This window comes from Euprymna scolopes, chromosome 7 (genome assembly GCF_053919585.1).
Source record: "Euprymna scolopes isolate OS-2025 chromosome 7, ASM5391958v1, whole genome shotgun sequence".
In the NCBI taxonomy this organism is placed as follows: Eukaryota; Metazoa; Mollusca; class Cephalopoda; order Sepiida; family Sepiolidae; genus Euprymna; species Euprymna scolopes.
In genome coordinates, this window is record NC_136488.1 from 63842165 (window position 1) to 63866736 (window position 24572).

Consider the following 24572-nt stretch of genomic DNA (forward strand, 5'->3'; position numbering starts at 1 on the left):
GAAAGCAGGAAAACGGAAGATAATTCCACAGGCGTGCAGTTCTAAGAAAGAAGCTTTGTTCATAGAATCTATGTTTAGGTTTAGGCACAGATAAAGAGTGGGGGAAATTAGTGATAGTGTTTTCTACTAGACGAGTGTTTCTTGTGAAAGTCTGGCGAGGGGGGGGCATAGATTGGAGCTCAGCCGAGCACTTTCCATGAAAATAACAATAAAGCAAAGACAAACTCGCAACATCTCTTCTATGGGAAAGAGGTTGCAAGGAAGAGAAAAGGACATCTCCTACGAGGCTACAGTCTATTTTGAACTCTATCAAGGCAGGATAAATTCTTTCTAGCAGCTCCTGCCCAAATGTGGCAACAGTATTCCATCCTTGGACGTACCTGGCTCTTATATAGATAGAGAATTGCATCAGCAGTGAGATATCTATTGGATCGATAGAAGGATCTCACCATTTTTCCAGCGGCCTTAGTAGCGGATTTAATGTACGTGTTCCATTTAAGATCAGGAGTAAAGGTCAAGTCCAGAAGCTTGTCAAAAGATGAGGCCTCTCCAAGACGAGAGCCATTCATTTCAATTGATGCCAGATGAGGATCAGAGCGTTGATGATGTAAAGATAGAAGCTTGGTTTTAGATGCATTAAAAGTAACAAGCCACCTCTTTCCCCATTGTACGACTTGCTCAAGATCAGAGGAGAGAGAATCAGAGAGACCTTGGTTGTTTATGGTCTTAGATGTGCTACCATAGATAGTAGTGTCATCAGCATAAATTTCTATGAATGATGTAAGGATTTGATTTGGAAGATCATTAATGTAGATCAGGAAGAGAGTTGGGCCCAGGATGGACCTCTGAGTAACTCCAGCATTAATACTGAGAGCTTCTGATTTCTGCCCATCAACCACTACTCTTATGAACCTGATAAGAGAGAAATGATTTAATGTTTATGGAACTTCCTAAGTAACTGGGAGCCAGCTAATTTAATACTTAACAAAGCCACAAAAACTACATACATTTTATTTTTTTATTTCTCTTAGTAAGGAGTCTGACAAACTGCTATGAACATTTATGTATATATTCACTTCACTGACCGTGATCGTTATGCTTGTTGTGCCTGGTGAAAAGTTGCCGCTTGACTCAGTGCTACAAGAATTTTTATCTTAAGCAAAACTACAAATCTAATTTATAAACAATAGGTGTTTATTTGTGTTTTTAAGATTACAAATAGTACTCGTTTTCTTAGGTTGAATAGAACTTTCAAAATGAGATCATTTTTCCTAGCCAAAGAAAAAAAAAAACGCACACAAATCCAACCCAAGACAAGAAACCACTGAAAACCAACTACCTCATTGAACATCCTACTCTGACTGACTGTTGCATTCCTTGGAAGGCTAGCTCTAACTGCTTCCTCTTTTCGTCTCTTGGAATTTTTTCACTCTTTACTGGAAATTTGGCCTTTGTTATTAGTCACCATTCAACCACTCAGAAATATCCACTAAGAATAATAGCTAGTTAGTGTCCATTCAAATGGGCTTCTCTGCAGATTATCTCGACATTACTTTTCTTAAGTGGGTTGTTCTTTGTCTGAACCCTACTTAATGAAGTGCTTATTTTATTTCAAACAGAAAAATAACATCTCTTAGTTAGTTGTACTCCAACCAGAGATTTTTCAATTTTCCGTGCAACCATCTTTTCCACTGAATAGACATCTGTCGTGTGCATGCACCACTAAAAGATGCAGCCCAGTGCATGTTTACACTACAACAATATGTCAAGCTACGCTGTTGGTAGCAGTTCCAATTATTCATCACGTAACTTTGCCGATCATCCAAAAATTAGACTGCCTACAGAAAGCAGCACCAGTCTAGTTCAAGGCAACTTGAACATGATAACAAAATGGTGTCACCAATAAGATTCTCATTCAATATTGAAGAACTTGAACTAGTAGAAGTTTGGATAAAATGTTTCGAAGTACATATAAAAGCATTAATTTGCATATGAAAGAATTTGTGTTAAAAATTTAATTTGGAAGGACAGTGAGTCGAGTGTTTGTTAGCAGTAGGAACACCTTAAAGTTAAGAGGTTGTGCTGACAATGTGAATTTCATGGGAATGCTGTCAATTTTTATTTACATTGCGTGCTATCTTGGCAAGAAAGTAAAGTTGATGCAGTCAGAATTTTTGAGAATTGAAGTGATCGTGTTATGGAGAATTGAGTACTCATGCATTGTTTGATCTGGATTTCTGTGATGTTGGTTCCGGCTCAACCAACAGCTGACGAAAACTGCTAGAACAAGTAGAGTGAAATAAAAGATGCTGGGAAATATAATTAACAACATTTAATAAAAAAAATCAAACAAAAATTAGCAAAAAAAAAAATACATTAAGTTTAATAAATATTTTTAATAATTTTTTTTAACTTTCAAGAATTGTTAGCAAAAATATGTGAACGTTTTTGTGAAAGTTTATACTGTTTATGTTTTCTTTTACATTTTTTTGTCGAGAAAAATTTCAATATTTTTTTGTAGTTTTCATACTTTTATTATTTTTGTTTCAAGGAAAATTGCAATATTCTTTTTTTTTTTTAATACAAATATTTTTGTGAAATGTGCACACCAATTCCAAAGCTATAAGATTCCTATCAGCAATAAATTAACGTTTATTCAGGCGTCTTGATCATTTGTTCCAATTTATTCAAAAAATCGTCGTCTTCCATTTCAAAATTCCAATTTTCATTAGCTAATCAAATGCTCAGCCAAATGAATTTTTAAATAAAAAGTAAAAACACCCCCTAATCACCTCCTAAAATTACCTAAAAAAAATTTTTTTTACAAAAAACAAAAAAATTTGACTAGTTTTTTGCTGGAGTTTTTTTTTCTTTGCATTTTCATCTCAAATAAGGCACAGTGCCACTTTGAAATAGGAGGCTACTATCTGGGACATAATTTATAGGAGTACGATGTAGAGAGCTAAGCAGTAAGATGTCTGTTTACATTACACTTGAGCTTCTGCATGTCAGTACAGTCAGGGAAGTAGGAATCCAGAAGAGAAATCCATAGTCTAGCAGTCCTAAGGAAGAAACTATAAGAGTAGAAGTCTTTATTTAATCTAGAGATCTCTACTGTGTAGGGGTGAGATTTTGCTGCTTGTCGGGTTTGTCGGGTGTATTTATGTTGAGGGGGTACAAAGGCTTGTAGTTCGTCAGAGCACCTACCATTAAAGTACTTGTAAAACAGGAAGGGGGATGCAACATTTTGTTGATGGGACAGTAGTTGAAGCCTAGTTGATAGTGTGAGGCCTATACTGGTGACTCTCTTTTGAACCCTGTCTAAGAGGGAGAGACTAGTAGCAGATGCACCAGCCAAAATGTGGCAGTACTCCATACGTGGCTTCAGTGCTTTCAACTCCAGCCCTTGACGTCTGGCTACCAGCTTTGGTTCTCATCAACACCAACCTCTGATTTCCAGTGCCCACTAACATCCAACTACCAGTCGCAGCACCCATTAACGCCTGATACCTCGTTGACATCCGACTACCAATTTCCAGCATCAGATACTATCTATACTACTCAGATCAACCTGAGACATGTCATCCTACCTCAAGGACTCTCAACCTCATGAAACGTCCAGTCTGATCCATATATCCATTGTAGTTCCAGTGTTCACTGACGTCCAGCTAACTGTTCCAGTGTCCACTGACATTCAACTATCATCTCCCAGCGCCCACTGATATCTGGCTACCAATTTCCAGCACCAGATTCCGTTTATTTGACTCGAATCAATCTGAAACACATTATCCTATCTCAGAAACCCAGGAATCTCAACCTTGCGAGATGCCCGTTCTCTTTCTGGCTGATCCTGAATCCATTGCCGTACATTTTACCTTTTTTTTTTGGTAAGAATAAAACACAATACACACCGTCTTTAACTGATCACCTGTGTTTGTCATCTTTCTTTACTATTGCTGTCATTTTCCTTGCCTTGTCTCTACTTTATTAATTGTATGGTCGATTGGCACCTTTACACCTTTCGACCCTCTGCAACAAGAACAGAAAATTTACCCAGTCTTTTGATTTTGACGCTATTCTAAAATATAGTTTCCCACAAGTAAACAAACATTAAATTCAATATGCTTTGTAAATAGTTGCTTTGACTAGATAGAAAATAATCAGGAGCCCCCCCCTCCCTATTTTTTTAAACAAATATTTGTTAATATCTGGATTCAATTTTCCAAACATAACCGAACATAGAAACAATGACATTTTGTCTTTTTTCCTTTATTCTTAACTAGCAGAGGTGCCCGACATTGCACAGGTGTTTAGATGGTGTAGTAAGAACCCCCGGGCAACGGGATGGTAAAAACAACAGTCGTGGGGGTGTCCGCGTGTGTGTAGGTGGTGTAGTTTTTGGTCAATTTTTGGATATTTGTCGGCTGAGTGACTGAGCTTCAAACGATACCAATGTTGTCAGTGTTTGTCAGTTGTCGTATGTGTCAAAAGTTTTAGCGTGACATGATGATTGCAACGTCTTGTCAGACGAGTGCCACTCCCTCAGACACTGAAAGTTCATGAGCCCGAAAAATGACATATAGTCCTGCCGGCGAATTCACATGCTCAAGCAGACATGACACTAAAGACGGTCATTTTTATACATACATATATATACACTCACACACACATACACATGCGTACATACACAATACACAATACGCACACATACATATAAGTACACACACACATGCAAACATAAACAAGACGGTCATTGGTATACATACATATAAATGTATACATGCATACATACATACATACATACATACATACATACATACATGTCTATAAGCATACGCTCATATATACCCATGTACATACACAATGCATAATACACAAACATACATATACATACCCACATTCATACATATACATCCACATATACAAATACATACACACATATACTTACACATACATATAGGTACACATATGCACATATATATATACATACACTTACCTACTTATACATACACATCCATATATATGCATTAATACACTTACACACATACATGAAAATACATATACATACACACCTGCATACATACACATACATGCATATACACACATACATGCATGCAAACATTTATAAATGTATATATGTACACACACAAACATATATACACATATACATACATATTACACATAGATATAAATACATATAAACTCACATGTACATATATAAATATACACACACATATATAAATATACATACACATACATATATAAATATACATACACATACAAAGATACAAATAATGATGGCAGAATAATTGTTACATGCATCCAGCATTACAGGCGTACACACGTCACAGCTTTTTTATCGAAACAGGACTTTTTTTCTTTTTTTTTTTTATAATAGATAAATACCTGATGGAGTATCTATACAAAGATGATGTTACAGAGTCTTAGCTTTGTACGACAGCTAAGTCTCTCTCTCGGTTCAAAATGTTGACATCAATCAACAAGCTAGAGCAAGATAGTCAGCAACAAGTCAAACTGCAGACCAGCTTAATGCGGATACTGGTCTCCCACTTTTTTTTTTTTTTTTTAAATAAAAAGTTTTGTTGAGACAGACACTTTTGGAAAAAAAAAGAAAAAAAAAAGCAAGCATCCCCAATCCATGTCGGTGGACCAAGTTTATACCTCGACCATCCGTCGCCGAGCCCACTTGTGAAAAAATGTGTGAACTTGCCCACATCACCGCCAGTCACCACTCCAAAAGTGTCCGTCTCAACAAAACCTCCCATTTAAAAAAAAAAAAAAAAAGCAAAAAAAAAGCAAGTGTCCCCAATCCATGTCGGTGGACCAAGTTTATACCTCGACCATCCGTCGCCGAGCCCACTTGTGAAAAAATGTGTGAACTTGCCCACATCACCGCCAGTCACCACTCCAAAAGTGTCCGTCTCAACAAAACCTCCCATTTTAAAAAAAAAAAAAAAAAAAAAACAAAAAAAAAGAAAAAAGTAAGCGTCCCCAATCCATGTCGGTGGACAGAGTTTATACCTCGACCATCCGTCGCCGAGCCCACTTGTGAAAAAATGTGTGAACTTGCCCACATCACCGCTAGTCACCACTCCAAAAGTGTCCGTCTCAACAAAACCTCCCATTTAAAAAGAAAAAAAAAAAAAAAAAAAAAAAAGTAAGCGTCCCCAATCCATGTCGGTGGACCAAGTTTATACCTCGACCATCCGTCGCCGAGCCCACCCGTGAAAAAATGTGTGAACTTGTCCACATCATCGCCAGTTACTATACGTATATATATACATATATACACATACACATACATATATATACATATATATACGTATATATATACATATATACATATATACACACATATACGTATACATATACGTATATATATACACACACATATATATATATACATACATACACATATACATATACATACACATATACACATATATATATATACACATATATACACATATACATATATATACACATACACATATACACATATATATATACATATACACATATATACATACATATACACATATATACATATACACACACATATATATATACATATATATACACATATACATACACATATATATATACATATATATACACATATACATATATATACATACACATACATATATATACACATATATATACACATATATATATACATATATATAAACATGTATATATATATATACATATATATAAACATGTATATATATATATACATACATATACACATGTATATATACATATACACATATATACATATACATATATATACATACAAATATATACATATACATATACATACACATATATACATATATATAAACATACATATATATACACATATATATATATACATATACATACACATATATACACATATACACATACATATACATACACATACACATATATATACATATATATGCACATACACATATACATATATATACACATATATACATATATATATTGTGACGGTACCACGAGCCTGTTTCTTGACGAGAACCTCCCTGTACGGTACCAAGGTTGGAGTTCTCAGAGAAAATCCCAAGGCCGGGCACGCGTTTTAAGAAAAAGAAAAGTTTGACAGGTACCGACTGCAAATTATGCGGTCTCTATCGTACAGTGTCCAGGTTCAGACCAGAATCGTCGTGGAATATACTCGCGGCATTCACGGGCGGCAATGTAAGGCAAACAAAAGAGACACAAGTCGACACGGGTATGAGAGTTATTAAATCAACAATTTATTTAAACAAATTGAACCGGGTAAAATGTAACTACGAAAACAGAACACGCAACTGAAATCATAACTGAAATAACATGAAAAAAAAAGAATAAAAGAATATATACATGCAGACAATGATTTGGGACAAGGAGAGGGGGGTGGTGAGTGATATTTCGATTGTCTTAGGAAGGTTCGTTTTGTTCTCTTCGATGAGAATCAACGAGATATGAGTGATACTCAGAGAGGGGGGGTCATACTGAAAGTCTCAAGATATAGAGATAGTTTTTCCCTCTTTCCTCTCTTTTTTTTTTTCTTTTCTTTCCCCCTTTTTTTTCTTCTTCCTTTTTTTCTTTTTTTTATAGTCAATGATATGTTACTTATGGGCCGATCAACAGGGGGGGGGGATTCAGCATTTAGGAAAAAAACCTTAGTTCGAGGGTTGCTTTTCTTTTCCCCATTTTTTTTTCTTATTCTTTTTCCTTTTTTTTCATGGGGCATTCAACAGTTCACATAATTGATCGAGCAAAAACAATTTAGAAAGAGTTACTTAACTTCTTTTGTTGAGTCGACGTTCAATTCACCCGAAGCTTCTTTCCCTTTTATGAGGTGCTGGTTTGAAGGATCGATTCTCGTAAATTCCAATCCATTTATGCTAAGGTGGATATATGTTATTCATTATCAGCACGGCGTGAATTCCAATCGATTAGTGCCAAGGTGGGTATATATTGTTCCTTTGTGGCACGATACGAGTCGACGAGATGTTTTTCTTTTTTCTTTTTCACCATGCGAATCAACCGCGGTGTTTCCATTTTTCGAGCCGAATGCCCCCACACATGTTTCCGTGTCCACCGCCTTCGTCGAACTGCTTTGATTCTCCCGCGTTTTTCTTGTTGGCGACAGTTGAAGGTCATTGCGTGGGTGTAGAAATCTAGGTCGCTTGGCCAGCCTCATTTTGACTCCGTCTGCTAAGGATTCGGTGTGGGAAGGGGTGTCTGCTTAATTGATATATATGAAGGGTGTGAAAATGTTTCTCTTAACACCTTCCTCCATAAGAGAAAAAAAAAGAGAATTGTTCCTCTTTTTTTTTTTATATTTATATGTATTTAAAATAAAATTACTCGTATGAGACAAGAAAATAATATTTGAGATTAAGGACACCAACTTGTGTCACTCTAAAGAAATGATGTTCGTGGAGTTTCCATCACTTTTTCCTACAGCTATTTTATGAATTTTCCCCCGCCCCTTTTCTTCCCTTTCTGTTTCGAATCTACGTGATAAGGCGTCCGCTATTACGTTATCCCGACCCCTTACGTGTCTGATGTCTAGGTCGAATTCCTGCAATATGAGACTCCAGGAGAGTACTCGCCGGTTTTTATTTTTCATTCTATTGACGTATATCAATGGGTTGTGGTCTGTGTATAGGATAGTCGGGCCATGCACCGAGGATACATAGACTTCAAAATGAGATAAACTCATCACTCACGCCAAAGCTTCCTTCTCTATTGTGGAGTAGGATTTTTGAAACTTGCTCAGTTTCTTTGAGTAGTAACTGACTGGGTGTAGTTGATCATCCTCCCCCATTTGTAACAGTACTGCTCCTATCCCGCTATTGCTGGCATCTACCGCCACACTGAAGGGTTTGTCAAACGATGGAGCCTTTAACACTGGCTCGCTGCTTAACATTAGCTTGATCTTCTCAGCTGCTTCTTGACATTCGGGTGTCCATTGAAATCGCTTGTGCTTTTTCAACAGCTCTGTCAGTGGCGCAGTGAGACATGCAAAATTCCTGCAGAACCGGCGGTAATACCCTGCCATGCCCAGGAATCTCCTTAAACTCCTAACATTTTTTGGTATGGGATAATTCTTTATCTCTTCTACTTTGGCCTTTGCTGGGGTGATCTTCCCATGGCCAACCACATGCCCTAGATATTTGACCTCGGCCTGGCAGAACTCTGTTTTAGCTAAGTTTATGGTTAATTTGGCCGTTCTTAACCTCTTAAATACTTTTTCAATTGTTTCGATATGTTCTGCCCATGTGTCATTGTAAATGACTATGTCATCGACATATGTATCTACGTTTTTAATCCCAGCAAGGCATGTGTTCATCAGTCTTACAAATGTTGCTTGGGAATTCTTCATCCCAAATGGCATTACGCGATATTGGTATGCTCCTTCTGGGGTTACAAACGCCGATATTTGCTTGGCTCTCTCGGTTAGAGGCACTGCCCAGTATCCCTTAAGAAGGTCGCATTTGGTGATGTATTTGGCATGTCCTATCCTATCTATACAGTCGTCTATTGGTGGCATAGGGTATGCGTCTGCCTTGGTTATCGCGTTCACTCTGCGATAATCTGTACAGAATCTCACTGTTCCGTCCGGTTTATCGACCAGCACGCACGGTGATGCCCATTCACTTTGACTGGGCTCTATTATCTCGTGTTCGAGCATGTAGTCTATCTCCGTTTTCATTATCTCTAATTTCTTCGGACTTATGCGATACGGATGTTGTTTAATTGGTTCGCTCTCCTTTAGCTCAACGTCGTGCACTATTGCTCTTGTGCGCGTAGGTGCGTCAGCAAATAGGTCGCTATATTCTGTTACCATTCCTTGTAACTTTTGCCCTTCTTTCGGCGGTAAGTGTGCAAGTTTGCACCCTAGGTTACTCATTATCTCCGAATTCTTTAACTTAATGGGTGGGTCCTTTTCTACAGGAAGATCTCTTTCGGGGTACTCATCACTTACAGCTTCATTGTGACACTGTGCTGTCAATATTGATTTTTCTCCCGCCCTCCTGAAATATTTTTTCATCATGTTCACATGACATACTTGAGTTTTGTTTCTACGCTTGGGGGTAGATATCTTATACTTTAGTGGGCTTATCTTTTCAGTAATTGTGTACGGTCCCTGATATTTCGACTTGAATGGTTGACCATTCAGGGGTATGAGTACTAACACTTCCTCTCCTTCTTCGAACTTTCTATCTACTGCCTTTTTATCGTATGTGATCTTCATGACCCTCTGACTACTTTCTAGGTGGGTCTTAGCTAACTTCTGTGTTTCGGCTAAGGTTTGTCACATTTTAGTGACGTAATCCGTCATGTTATTTGGCAAGGGTTCATCGCTGACCCATTTCTCTTTTATCATTTTTAATGGTCCTCGTACCTGATGACCGAAGACTAGATCGAAGGGACTGAACCCCAACGAGTCTTGGACGGCTTCTCGAGCTGCGAAAAGCACAAATGGGATCCCCTGATCCCATTCGGCATCGTGTTCCATACAATAGCCCCTGAGCATGGTTTTCAGGGTGGCGTGGAAGCGTTCCAGAGCCCCCTGCGATTGAGGGTGATAAGCGCTGGATTTTATGTGGGTGATTCCCAGTTGCTCCGTAGCCTGCTCGAATAGCCTCGACGTAAAATTAGATCCTTGGTCTGTCTGTATGGTTCTGGGTAGCCCCATTTTGGTGAAAAAGTTTATCAGGGCATCTACCACCTTTTTCGTTGATATGTTGCGCAGTGGGATCGCCTCTGGAAACCTTGTGGACGCGCCCATTATAGTTAATATAAATTTGTGTCCTGTTTTGGTTTTGGGTAGCGGTCCTACACAGTCCACTATTACCCTACTAAACGGTTCTTCCACTGCCGGTATAGGTGGAGTGGGGCCGGGGGAATATTCTGGTTGTGTTTTCCAGTCTTTTGGCACGTCCCACAAGTTCTACAGAACGTTTTGACATCTCCCACGATTCCTGGCCAGTAGAAATGTCTGGTCAACTTTTCTAGGGTCTTGTTGACACCTAGGTGGCCCGCCAGTGGTATCTCATGTGCCACTTTCATGATATCCTCTCGATACATGTCGGGTACCATTACTTGTTCCCGCACAGTATCTCCCGACTCTCCCTTTGTCTTGGGGGCATTCCATTTCCTCATTAGTACGCCCCTATTGAGGAAATATTGACTTTTTGATTTGTTAGGATATTCTTCTCCAACCCGACAGAATAAGGGTCTTAGGTCGCCGTCATTCTGTTGCTCCTTGATCAGCACTTGTCGTGGCACGGGTAAACAAGATTGGGGTGTTACCACCGGTCTCGGTTGTTTTTCCCCTGACGGCTTGTCTTCTACATTTCCCCTCTCTATCGCTCTACTTCTTGTGGTCACCCCTATGGGTTTCCCGTCTTGATATTTCGCGATGTAATTTCCTAGTATCATGGCTACCTCTGTCATTGGTAATTCGTCAATTATGCCTACAGTTATTTCTCCTGAGCCCCAATCCGACACTAAGTGGACTTTAAATAGTGGAATCGTTATGGGTCTGTTTCCTACGCCCCTTATCGTGGTCGCTCTACCTGCGGCTCTTGTCGCTTCTTTAGGCATGCATCCTCTTTTCACTAGGGATTGGGATGCTCCCGTGTCCCTGAGAATGTTAATGGGTTCCCCTTGACCTTCCTTATCTCGCGCGATATATCCTTTCGATATGAAGGGTTCATACGTTTCATCTATTCCCTGAGATATCGCCCCTTGTGGTTTGGCTGGGGTATTCCGATTCATCTCCGTGAATCGTTTCGCCTGACACTTCGCAGCTACATGACCTGGCTTCCCACAGTTGAAGCATACTATAGGTCTCGCTTCCCGTCCCAGTACTGGTCGGTTGGTTGTGTTGAGGGGATTTCTGATGGATACTCGTGGATTTTCGTACAGTGTCTTTACTGCACAATGTTCCCTGACCTGTGACTGCATGGGTCCCTGTAGTTTTGCCCTGCTTCTCTTGTGAGTCAATATGTATTCGTCGGCTGCCGTGGCTATATCGATTGCTGTTTCAGCCTTTTTGTCGGTCAGGTGTATCCTCATGTCATCGGGTATGCAGTTTTGAAATTCCTCAATTAACATGAGTTGTTTCAATTTGTTGAAGTTACCCTCTATGTTTTTGGCATTGCACCACCGATCAAAATAATTCTCTTTGAGTTTAACGAACTCTACGTAGGTTTGTCCCTCGCTTTTCTTTGAGTTTCTGAACTTCTGTTGATAAGCTTGTGGGACGAGTTCATAACTTTTAAGAATTGCTTCTTTTACTACCTCGTAATCGGCACAGTCTTCCGCTGGCAGTGCCGCATATGTCTTTTGGGCCTTACCGCTTAATGCCGTTTGTAACAGCATTGCCCAACACTCTTGTGGCCAGCCCATATTTAGGGCGGTTCTCTCGAAGTGCGCAAAGTAATCGTCCGCCTCCTTTTCTACAAATTTTGGGACCAATCGCACTTGTTTAGTTATGTCGAATCTGTTTTGTCCGACTTGCTGTGGCTGGTGAGCTATACTTAATTCGCTCATCCTAATCTCTTGCTCGATTCGAGCTTTTTCTACCTCGGCTTTCGCCATTATTCTGGCTTTCTCTAATTCGACCTGATCAGGAGTCATGGTCGTTTTCTCCGCCGGTAGATCTTCCAGCACTTCTTCATCGAAGCGGTCATTGTCTACCATGTGCTCAGCTATTATTCTCATTAACTGCCTTTTCCTCATAGCTCCCCTAACCTCTAGGTCTAATTTCTTTCCTATTACTATTAGATCATCTTTTTTTAATCTATATAATTTATCTGGGGATGGATTTTTAAGGAATTCGTCGGTGTCCGTCATTTTGCCTTACCGTCCGTGTATAATGCACAAGTACGTTTACGAGGATTTTTTTTTTTTTTTTTTTATTCAAGCAAGGAAATTACACTTGCTTGGTGTATAACTGATCTCCGGAGAGCCCCCATGTGACGGTACCACGAGCCTGTTTCTTGACGAGAACCTCCCTGTACGGTACCAAGGTTGGAGTTCTCAGCATTCACGGGCGGCAATGTAAGGCAAACAAAAGAGACACAAGTCGACACGGGTATGAGAGTTATTAAATCAACAATTTATTTAAACAAATTGAACCGGGTAAAATGTAACTACGAAAACAGAACATGCAACTGAAATCATAACTGAAATAACATGAAAAAAAAAATAAAAGAATATATACATGCAGACAATGATTTGGGACAAGGAGAGGGGGGGGTGATATTTTGATTGTCTTAGGAAGGTTCTTTTTGTTCTCTTCGATGAGAATCAACGAGATATGAGTGATACTCAGAGAGGGGGGGTCATACTGAAAGTCTCAAGATATAGAGATAGTTTTTCCCTCTTTCCTCTATTTTTTTTTTTCTTTTCTTTCCCCCTTTTTTTTCTTCTTCCTTTTTTTCTTTTTTTTATAGTCAATGATATGTTACTTATGGGCCGATCAACAGGGGGGGGGGGATTCAGCATTTAGGAAAAAAACCTTAGTTCGAGGGTTGCTTTTCTTTTCCCCATTTTTTTTTCTTATTCTTTTTCCTTTTTTTTCATGGGGCATTCAACAGTTCACATAATTGATCGAGCAAAAACAATTTAGAAAGAGTAACTTAACTTCTTTTGTTGAGTCGACGTTCAATTCACCCGAAGCTTCTTTCCCTTTTATGAGGTGCTGGTTTGAAGGATCGATTCTCGTAAATTCCAATCCATTTATGCTAAGGTGGATATATGTTATTCATTATCAGCACGGCGTGAATTCCAATCGATTAGTGCCAAGGTGGGTATATATTGTTCCTTTGTGGCACGATACGAGTCGACGAGATGTTTTTCTTTTTTCTTTTTCACCATGCGAATCAACCGCGGTGTTTCCATTTTTCGAGCCGAATGCCCCCACACATGTTTCCGTGTCCACCGCCTTCGTCGAACTGCTTTGATTCTCCCGCGTTTTTCTTGTTGGCGACAGTTGAAGGTCATTGCGTGGGTGTAGAAATCTAGGTCGCTTGGCCAGCCTCATTTTGACTCCGTCTGCTAAGGATTCGGTGTGGGAAGGGGTGTCTGCTTAATTGATATATATGAAGGGTGTGAAAATGTTTCTCTTAACAATATACACATATACATAGCGTGACATACAAGCATATATACATACACACTAACAGACAGGTGAGATTTATATAATAGAAGATAAATTTTTTATTCATTTAGCATTTTTAACAATAGTCAATAAAACAAAAAAGGGTGAAAATACAAAACAAATAAATGTTACCAAAGGCAAGATTAGTTACTCTTCAACCTAATTGGATAATTTTTGTGTGTGTGTATTTGTGTGTGTGTGTTTTAAACTTATTTTGAAGCGTTTTTGACTTACAAACAAAAGTAGTGTCAAGTTTTGAAAGTAAGAACAAGAAAATAAAGGTAGTTTCATCAAAGCCATGTCGAGGCTCGATATTCGCTTAAAAATCGAAAATTAAGCAAAATACTGGCAAAGCATTACATTTTTACACAATTGGTGACATTTATTGAATGTGTTTCTACCAATACTTTGTTTAATTTTCATTTTTGTAGCATTTATTGTGGCTCGACATGGCTCTAATGGAACCTTTATTTTTGTTCAAACTTGAAGACTTAACATTACTTTTTTTCAAGTCAAAAACGCTTTTAAAATAAGTTAAAACACTAGGTATGTAGTAGGGTAACTTATCTTGCTTTTGGTAACCTTTTGTCCCCTTTGGTATATATTTATTTATTTCAGTCCTTATTTTGTCGGTTATTGTTAAAAAAATGCAGATTCATTAATATACAAACTAACTTGTTCTTTCTCCTTTTATTTTATTTCACTTTTTTTTTTTATCCATATTTCATAGTATACCGAGAAAAAGAGCGTACACACGAAAACATACTGTGATTAAAAAAAAAAAAAAATTTTTTTTAAGAATCGTTAGGTATTTCTTGTGAGCAGGAACTATTGTGGGTTTTACACCGTTTCTTTCGCTAAATGACAACATTTCAAATTCCGCGCGTCGAATGTATATTTTCGCATGTGTGTATTATTATCGAAAAATCTGTTACCGATAAAATAAGAAATAATGAAAAATATCAAAGGTATGTATTATTCCGAGTCGTTATAAAGATTTTGTGGTAACCACTTGAAAATCTATTTAACTTTTAAAAAATTTCTTAAAATAAAATAATAATGAAAAAACAAAACTTCCGCAATTTCTTTTTGACAGTTCAATGAAAGTAACTAATAGTCTAGTATTTTTAGCATTCGTTTTCAACTTCGACTTTAAATCTACGTTATTTTATCTCAGAGCATAGCAAGTCATGCACGTTTAAAAATTGAATTTTAAAGCAACAATTGATGATTGAAGATATATTTTACATTGAGGCTGAAATTCGAAATATTGAATTTCATGTAAAACCAATGGTATATACTTAAGTATGGCAAATGTGGGTAATCGTGAAGAAAGAGAGAGCCTGTTTCCTCCTCCGTTTGACTATAGGTGGCCTTACTGTCTGTCCACCCAGTTACGGAAGCACAAAATGTATATAATGGCACCCTTGAAATAAAAATAAATGTTTTTATTTTAATTTTAAACGTGTTTTTTTTTTTGCAAACATATTTCAATTTGTTTTTTTTTCCCAACATATTTACGTTTTTTTTTTGTTTTTTCAACCATATTCAAGTTTTATTTTTCCAAACATTTACATGTTGCTTGTTTATTTTCAAACATTTACGTTTTTTTGTTTTTTGTTTTTACAAGCATAAACTAAATATTTTTGAAATATTTGCTTATGCCCGTATTACTACGCTATTTTTTAATAGTAGTTTCAAGTAAGATTCAGGTTTTACAATATTTTTTTTCAAATATATATATAAATACTCGCGGAAAAGGTAAAATGGGGTTCTATTACTGTACACATAGATTCGAAAAAGTTGTCAAAAAATAAATATATAATAAATAAATGTTATCAAAGGCAAGATAAGTTACCTTTCTACCAAACTGGATATATTTTTCGTGTTTTTATTCAATGTAACATGTTTTGGTACTGGTCGCGGTAAGAGTTCCCTGCCGAACACCCTCCAAAAACAATGATGTCTCCCGTTTCTCGCGCAGCCGCAAAGGACATGTTTTAGTTGCCATAGTAACAACACTTTTTATCGACATTGTTTTACTGTTTAAAGACAGTACTACACATTTATTAATGATATCTCACTTTTAATCACTTTTATCGACTTTTTAAAACTTTTTTTTTTACTCTTTTTAAATGACAACGTTAATGTTTATGAATATTGAAATAAAACATTACTACACATTTATTAATATCTTTTTTTTTTTTTACTGTTTATGTGTCAATTTTATCGACTTTTTCTTTTCTTATATTGAATATTGAAATAAAAGACATTACTACACATTTATTAATAATATCTTTTTTTTTTTTTTTTTTACTGTTTTACTGTTTGTGTCACTTTTATCGACTTTTTCTTTTATGAAACTTATCGGCGGTTCTTGAAATTTACTTACCACAAAACTTGTCGGCGGTTCTTGAAATTTACTTACCACAAAATGATGATAGAATAATAAATTTACTTACGTTTAATCAATGTTATTTTCTTTTTTAAATAGCATTTTCTTTTTAAATGACGACGTTTTTACTGTTTATGAATATTAAAAGAAAAATAATTACTAAACATTTATTAATAAGAAAATGGGTGCTAGTGCACTAGCAGTATCAGAATTTTTTGTGAAAATAGCGAATAATTCCACCCCATCTTTCCAAGCTTATAACTCCTCGAAAAATGCAATTCAAGCCCTAATTTTTTTTTTCAATTAAAGGAGCAAGGACCAAGATTTCATTAAAAAAAAAAAAAAAAAAAAAAAAAAACGTGTTTTTTTTTTAAAAAGGTTTTAAACTTCGGACTTTACAGGTAAAATTCGACGAGAACACGATGTCCGTTTTTTTTTAAATTTGAATATATTATGTATTGACCTTTTCTCTTCAATTTGTGAGTAAATAATTATGTACTTATCCGAGTCGAAATTAATTATTTTTAGACATTTACAAAATTGGAGGCGTGAATTATTCGACCCCCTGTCTTTCCAAGCTTATAACTCCTCGAAAAATGTAATTCAAGCCCTAATTTTTTTTTCAATTAAAGGAGCAAGGACCAAGGTTTCATTAAAAAAAAAAAAAAGAAAAAAGAAAAAACAAATAACGTGGTTTAAAAAAAGGTTTTAAACTTCAAACTTTACAGGTAAAATTCTACAAGAACACGATGTCCGTTTTTTTTTAAATTTGAATATATTATGTATTGACCTTTTCTCTTCAATTTGTGAGTAAATAATTATGTACTTATCCGAGACGAAATTAAGTATTTTCTTTGTAATAGACACTGGGGGGGGGGGGAACCGTGAATAAAAAAAAAAAAACGTTTGTCTAAAATATTATATTCGGTTTATTGGAAAGAACATAAAATTTCACATTGACCCTGAAAATATCGTAAAAATAGAATCAATAGAAAAATTTTGATAGATTTTTAAAATTTTAAAATTTAAAAATATTGAGTTTAAAAATTTAAAAATATTGAGTTCGGAAAATTCATTACTGTTTAAAAAAAAAAAAAATATTTTTATTACTTTTAAAACAACTGTAATAGTTTATTTTGGAAGTATAATCCATAAAGAAAATAAATAACCCACTTTTAACAGAGAAATTACGAGATTTTTATATTGTATTCGCAGTTTCGTGTTAGGGGTGTCAAAAATTCCTACAAAAATTCTGATACTGCTACTAGTGCACTTATGATCCGCGCTATATTTTAAATCGTATTTCTAAGCTTAAAGTTTAATGTTCATAAACAGTAAAAATGTCGTCATTTAAAAAGAAAATGCTATTTAAAAAAGAAAATAACATTGATTAAACGTAAGTAAATTTATTATTCTATCATAATTTTGTGGTAAGTAAATTTCAAGAACCGCCGACAAGTTTTGTGGTAAGTAAATTTCAAGAACCGCCGATAAGTTTCATAAAAGAAAAAGTCGATAAAAGTGACACAAACAGTAAAACAGTAAAAAAAAAAGAAAAGATATTATTAATAAATGTGTAGTAATGTCTTCTATTTCAATATTCAATATAAGAAAAGAAAAAGTCGATAAAATTGACACAAACAGTAAAAAAAAAAGTCGATAAAATTGACACATAAACAGTAAAGAAAAAAAAAGATATTAATAAATGTGTAGTAATGTTTTATTTCAATATTCATAAACATTAACGTTGTCATTTAAAAAGAGTAAAAAAAAAGTTTTAAAAAGTCGATAAAAGTGATTAAAAGTGAGATATTATTAATAAATGTGTAGTAATGTCTTTAAACAGTAAAACAATGTCGATAAAAAGTGTTGTTACTATGGCAACTAAAACATGTCCTTTGCGGCTGCGCGAGAAACGGGAGACATCATTGTTTTTGGAGGGTGTTCGGCAGGGAACTCTTACCGCGACCAGTACCCATGTTTTTTCTGCTCGAAAACCATACAGTGTTTACCGATGTATTGGAAAATTCAAGATGGCGTCTGACTCCCTCTTTAACACGGTAAGTTTGGGATAAGGTGTTATAAATAAAAAACTGGATAAAATACTGTTAAAAACTCGCTCAATATGTTACCGTGACATAGCTTGACATATATTCGGCGGGTTTTTAATAGTATTTTTTTCGACTTTTTTATTTATAACACCTTTTCCCAAACCTACCGTGTTAAAGAGGGAGTGCGCCATCTTGAATTTTCCAATACATCGGTAAACACTATATGTTTTTCGAGCTGAATAAACATGTTACATTGAATAAAAACACGAAAAATATATCTAGTTTGGTAGAAAAGTAACTTATCTTGCCTTTGATAACATTTATTTGTTATATATTTGTTTTTTGACAACTTTTTCGAATCTATGTGTACAGTAATACAAACCCTGATTTTTTTTTTTATTATTATAAGAGCGTAAAAAATACTCGCGGAAAAACGGTTGTACCCATAAATATGTTTAAAAGACAAATATAGCAAAAATATTTAGTTTATGCCTGCAAAAAAAAAAAAAAAAAAAAAAAAACCGTAAATGTTTGAAAATAAACAAGCAACAACACTTAAATGTTTGGAAAAATAAAACTTGAATATGTTTGCAAAAACAAAACAAAAAAACGTAAATATGTTTGAAAAACATAAAACTTAAATATGTTTGCAAAAAAACAAAAAAAAACATGTTTAAAATTAAAATATAAATAAACATTTATTTTTATTTCAAGGGTGCCATTATACATTTTGTGCTTCCGTAACTGGGTGGATAGACAGTAAGGCCACCTATAGTCAAACGGAGGAAACAGGCTCTCTCTTTCTTCACGATTATCCAAATGTGTAGTTTAGCGGCGTAAATTATTTGTCAGACAAAAAAATTATAAAAACTATTAATTTTTATATAAAACACATTAGAACCAGTAAATGTTATCCTACGCTACAACAGAACACCGATAGCAGTTTCATTATTCCGCCATTAAAAATAAATAAAAAAAAATCGGTAAATGTAGTGACTGCTTACGCTACAACAGAACACTGACCACTTTAATTTGATTTTGAGGTGTATTCGAGGTCGCTGACAACGAATCTGATAATCAAACTCGTCGCAAATTTACCGTTTGCATGGTATGTTGGGAAAAAAATCATAACTGAGAGTAGCTAACCTGAAGTGAGGTTGCGAAAAAAATACAACCTTCTTTGCGACCTTCTTCTCAGGTCTTGTAACTACAGTAACATAAAAAACAATATGAAGTACTCTTCACAAAGGAGGAAGGTTTTTATAACAATTACCTTACTCTATTAGTATAAATAACCACAAGGCTATTGTTCTTCTTGTCTGTTGGAAGAGCATCCTCACCTCTGGCAGCTACACCCAGGTAAGTTATGTATTATTCTCTACACTCTCCCAACAAAAGAAAAAAAAAAGTGCATTTTATATATATATATATATATATATATATATATATATATTGTTACAACGTATCCCAGTCCTACTGGGGACGGTAGAGATGGGTGACATAAAGAAATATATAAAAAAATAAAGTTTCCTTGATAATGCGTTAAGGGAATGGGACAACCGTCCCGAAGACAACAATAAAATGAAATGTACTGGACAACGAAATCACATGAGAAATGAGGACAAGTATCATCGAAGAATTAACAAACTTTTATTTATATAAAAAAAAATAAAATAAAATTCAGTTCAAGGAAAGAAAATTAAATATGCCTAACTAAATGTAAGAGCATGGGCCAAACTTCTAGAGGCCATTTTGCACTCAGGGCAATTTTTTCAAAATGTTGAAAGTACCCGTCCACATTCGATTTGTGGAATGTCGGTACAAGGCGGGCATGTTTCGGGATATCGAACTCCTCCCGTCTTTCTTGGTGGGGTTCAAGCATATCTTCTGACAGAGTTCTTAAAACTGCTTCGTCGACTAAGAAATTGTCGACGAGATGTTCTGTTACTATCCTAACTAACAATGCTCTTCTCATACCTGGCCTAACGTCTAGTTCATAATGTCTACCTATTGCTAAGATGCTGTCTTTTCTAAATTTGCATAATTCTTCAAAAATAGGGGTATCTAGGAATTCTTGTATTCCCGACATGTTGAGCTAACTAGTTCTCGCTACCTCAAATGTGTTCGACTGTCCAGAGTGTCTTCAGGGAGGGTATATTCCCAGACGAGCCCCCAATTTGTTAAGACGTATCCCAGTCCTGCTAGGGATGGTAGAGATGGTGACGTAACGAAATATATAAAAAAATAAAGTTTCCCAGGTTCCTTGATAATACATTAAGGGAATGGGACAACCGTCCCGAAGACAACAATAAAACGAAATGTACCGGACAACGAAATCACATAAGAAATAACGAGGACAAGTATCATCGAAGAATTAACAAACTTTTATTTATATAAAAGAAATAAAATTCAATTCAAGGAAAGAAAATTAAATATGCCTAACTAAATGAAATAATTTAATGAATTCAAATTCTACCGAGAGAAAAATATATTAACAGTCAATGTTCACATAAAACAAGAAATCGTCTGCTCAATTAGATACAGGATGAGAGAGAGAGAGAGATGTTGGAGAAATGAAAGTTTTGATTGAAAACTCACTTAATGTCCTTGGAAATGCAACCTTTCTTTTGTCTCCTTTTTTTTTTTTTTTTTTATATAGATTTCTTTCATGTAACTTGTTTATGTTTAATTACGCGCGTGCAGGTTAATTTTCATATTTTTGTCCTTCGGACGATTTATGTTTCATTACGCGCATTTGTATTTGTTTTCCAAAGCTCATCGAAGTCCTTACTTTACAGTAACAGTTTCACTGATCTATGATTCCTTCCTTCACTGGGTTCATTCTTTTATTCGGTCAATACTTTAACTTTACATTATCGGTTGACGTCGTTGATGTTTACCTCTGTGACGCCACTACCACGTCGTCACCTTTCGCCGGCTTCGCTAACCCAACCTTCGCTGACTTACGTCTTATCGCTTTGAAGCGCGAGGCTGACAACTTTTTTCAGGCCCCTCTCTCTATATATGATCTATCTCTCTTTTTCTCTACACAGTTTCTCTCTATATATACGGTTTATTTCTCTCTATCTTTCTTTTCTCTTTCCTTTTCCACTCTTCGTTCACAGTATCTCTGTCTCTCCCTTCTCCTCCTGTTCGCAGGCCTCCTCCTCCCGTTTTAAAATCAATAAAATAATTTATTATACATTTTAATAAATGTATCACAATATATATATATATTTTTTTTTAATTTATTTTATTTATTGTTTATTTGTTATTTATTTTCTATTTATTAATTAATTTATTTATTTATATATTTTCCATTTAGTGTCTTTTAACAACTCTTACTGACATTTTCTTAAGTAATAACCTGTACATTTCAGTTGACCTATATTATTTTGCCCTATATATTTTTTTTGCGCCTTTTAACATTTCCTGTCTGGGTCATTTTGACATTTGTTTTTCTATTTTATATTTAATTCTATCACCATTTAATTTTTTTTCCCCCTCTTCTTCTTCCCTGATCTTTCTTATTTATATTTATGTCTCGGCAGCAATGTGAAAAACATATCTTATTTTTCTCTTATTAATATTATTGGAATTTTTCCCCTTTTCCCTTGTACATATTTGTGAATTTTTGGCCTTTGGATTATTTTGAACCATCTTCCAATTACGGGATTTCCTTGGATTTTACTTGTGCAGATGGAAATTCAATTAACTTTCTTGAAGTTATATTTTTGGATTTTATCGTCATTGGATTATTTATCTTTCACCAGACTATCCATTCATGTGTAATCACCTTTTTCTTCACCATATTCCCTCTGCTTCACTTTTTTCTTATCAAGTAAGATCTTTGACTTACTTGTTGTTTCATCAAATACTTTTGTATGCAAAATCCGATCCTGCATTTTGCTAATTCCTACCCTCTGATGAGAAGGAAAGTATTTCTTCGAAACTCCGCGGATTAAGGACTATCCACTTATCAAGTGTTTCCTTTTCAGATTAAATATGTTTTAAACTCTTTTTAAAGTGTTTTTTAACATATCTTATTAACTGTTTGATAGAATAGATGGATATATATATCTTCATAGAAAAAAAAAACTTTAAGTTGGCGTTACCCTGCAGGGCTACTAACAGGTGCTAGTCCTCAGTCAAGGGCCACCTGGAGGTAACAGTGGTTCAGGGTACCCTCATTCTGTCCCTTAGCCAAGGCTCCGCTGTCGGTTGTAGTTTATAGTCATACTCAAGACTACTCCTATTGAGCAGGTAATAGACTAGGTCTACTCGTTCGTCTCTTTCGAGGTGCACAATCACTGCAGTACCATTTCTGTCTAGCAGGTGGAGCCATGTCAATTCCAACACACTCAAAATGATACCACTCATCACAGGAATCGCAGTATATCGTATCTTGGTTCCCTGGAGGTCTATTGCAGGCAGGACACAATCAAATGGTGCTATCTCCTTCCGAAAATGAACCAGGGGATTCTTGGTTTTGACTGCTACCTGCAGCAACAGGCGAGGATGCACCCGCCTGACTCGGTTCACTTTCCTTCAGATCATCATCTGATTGCAAAATTTCTATCGGATATAAATTCTTTAGGGAATGGACGTTCACCAAACCATCACCCTGTCTGACACAAGCTGTCCTCACCACTCCATCCTGTCCTGGGAGAACCTTAAGTATTGTACCCAACATCCAAAAGGGTCATGGTTTTAAAGGGCTCTTGACCAAGACTACATCATTTCTTTTAATGCGATTCTGGAATGGTATCTGAGATCTTCCTGGCATCCTTCCTCTAAGATCAAGGAGGTACTCCTTGTACCACAGTTCTTTAAATCTTGACAACCAGGGCTTTTATTAGGTCTAATAAACATATTGGGTGTGATAATCGTTGGTTGCTTGTAGGTGGACTCTTGATAAGTAAGAGGCCTGTTGTTTACTGCCCGCTGAATATCAGAGACAATAGTAAGGAAGGTATAATAATCTACCTTACCCCTACCAATAACTTTGTATAGGCAAGATTTTAAAGTCTTGATGCTACGCTCCCATACTCCCCCAACCCAAGGGGAAAATAGTGGAATTATCTCCCACTTAATGTTACATGACCCAAACTTGGCCTGGTAGTCTTGGAGAAGACAAAGGCACTTATACAGTCTTGCACTACCTAGAAAGGTTTTTGCGTTGTCACTGAGAATCGACTCTGGAACATCATGTGCATTAGTAAATCTGACTAGTGCCTGAAAAAAGGACAATATACTCATGTCTCGCACCACCTCTATATGCACTGCTCTTACACTCAAACAAGTGAACAACAACAGATACATTTTTTTCTCCTTGTTACCCTCCTTCACCCAAAAATGTCTGTGAAGTCCACTCCAGTGTTCCTATAAGGCACCTCAAATTCAACACAAGAAGTTGGTAGATTGGTCATATTCCCAGGCAGCACCGGCCTAGAATTGTATCTTTTACACTTCGTGCAGGAATTCAGGGCATTTTTGACTGCCTGCCTCCCTTGAGGTACCCAATAGCCGTGACATCTCAATTCAGTTAAGGTTGGCCCTATACCCAGATGGGAACATTTAAGATGGTAGTCTACTATCACAAGTCGGGTCAGGTGATGATTCTTGCCCAGCAACAAGGGATTCTTAACTTCATAAGAAAACTGAGAAGACCTGTCCAGCCGTCCATGTGAGCGGATCAACCCTTCTTCATTCAGAAAAAGATCAAGTGCCTGAACCTGATTAGGTGCAGGCTTTACCATAGGATTCCGCAGGTAATTCAACTCAGCAGTAAATTCCTGCTGTTGAGAACATTTTATTAAGTAAATTGCGGCTTTCTTGTTGTAGCTGTCTTCCCTTTTCTTCATCAAGCCGATGAATCCGAAGACCAAAGAAGTTACCCTCAACAAACGGGTAAACGTAGAGAACC

The 24572-nt window shown here is 36.1% G+C and overlaps 1 protein-coding gene across 2 annotated transcripts in view; it reads left to right on the forward strand.

Annotated features, from left to right (window-relative positions):
• The first annotated feature begins 15046 nt into the window (after positions 1-15046).
• LOC145279771 (adenine DNA glycosylase-like) overlaps positions 15047-24572 on the forward strand; it is a 116601-nt gene continuing 107075 nt past the window's right edge. For both annotated transcript variants that reach the window (XM_080131089.1, XM_080131088.1), the window contains exon 1: positions 15047-15168. In XM_080131089.1, coding sequence (XP_079987215.1) covers positions 15153-15168 — 16 coding nt within the window. In that variant the 5' untranslated portion in view covers positions 15047-15152. The remainder of the gene's footprint in view (positions 15169-24572) is intronic.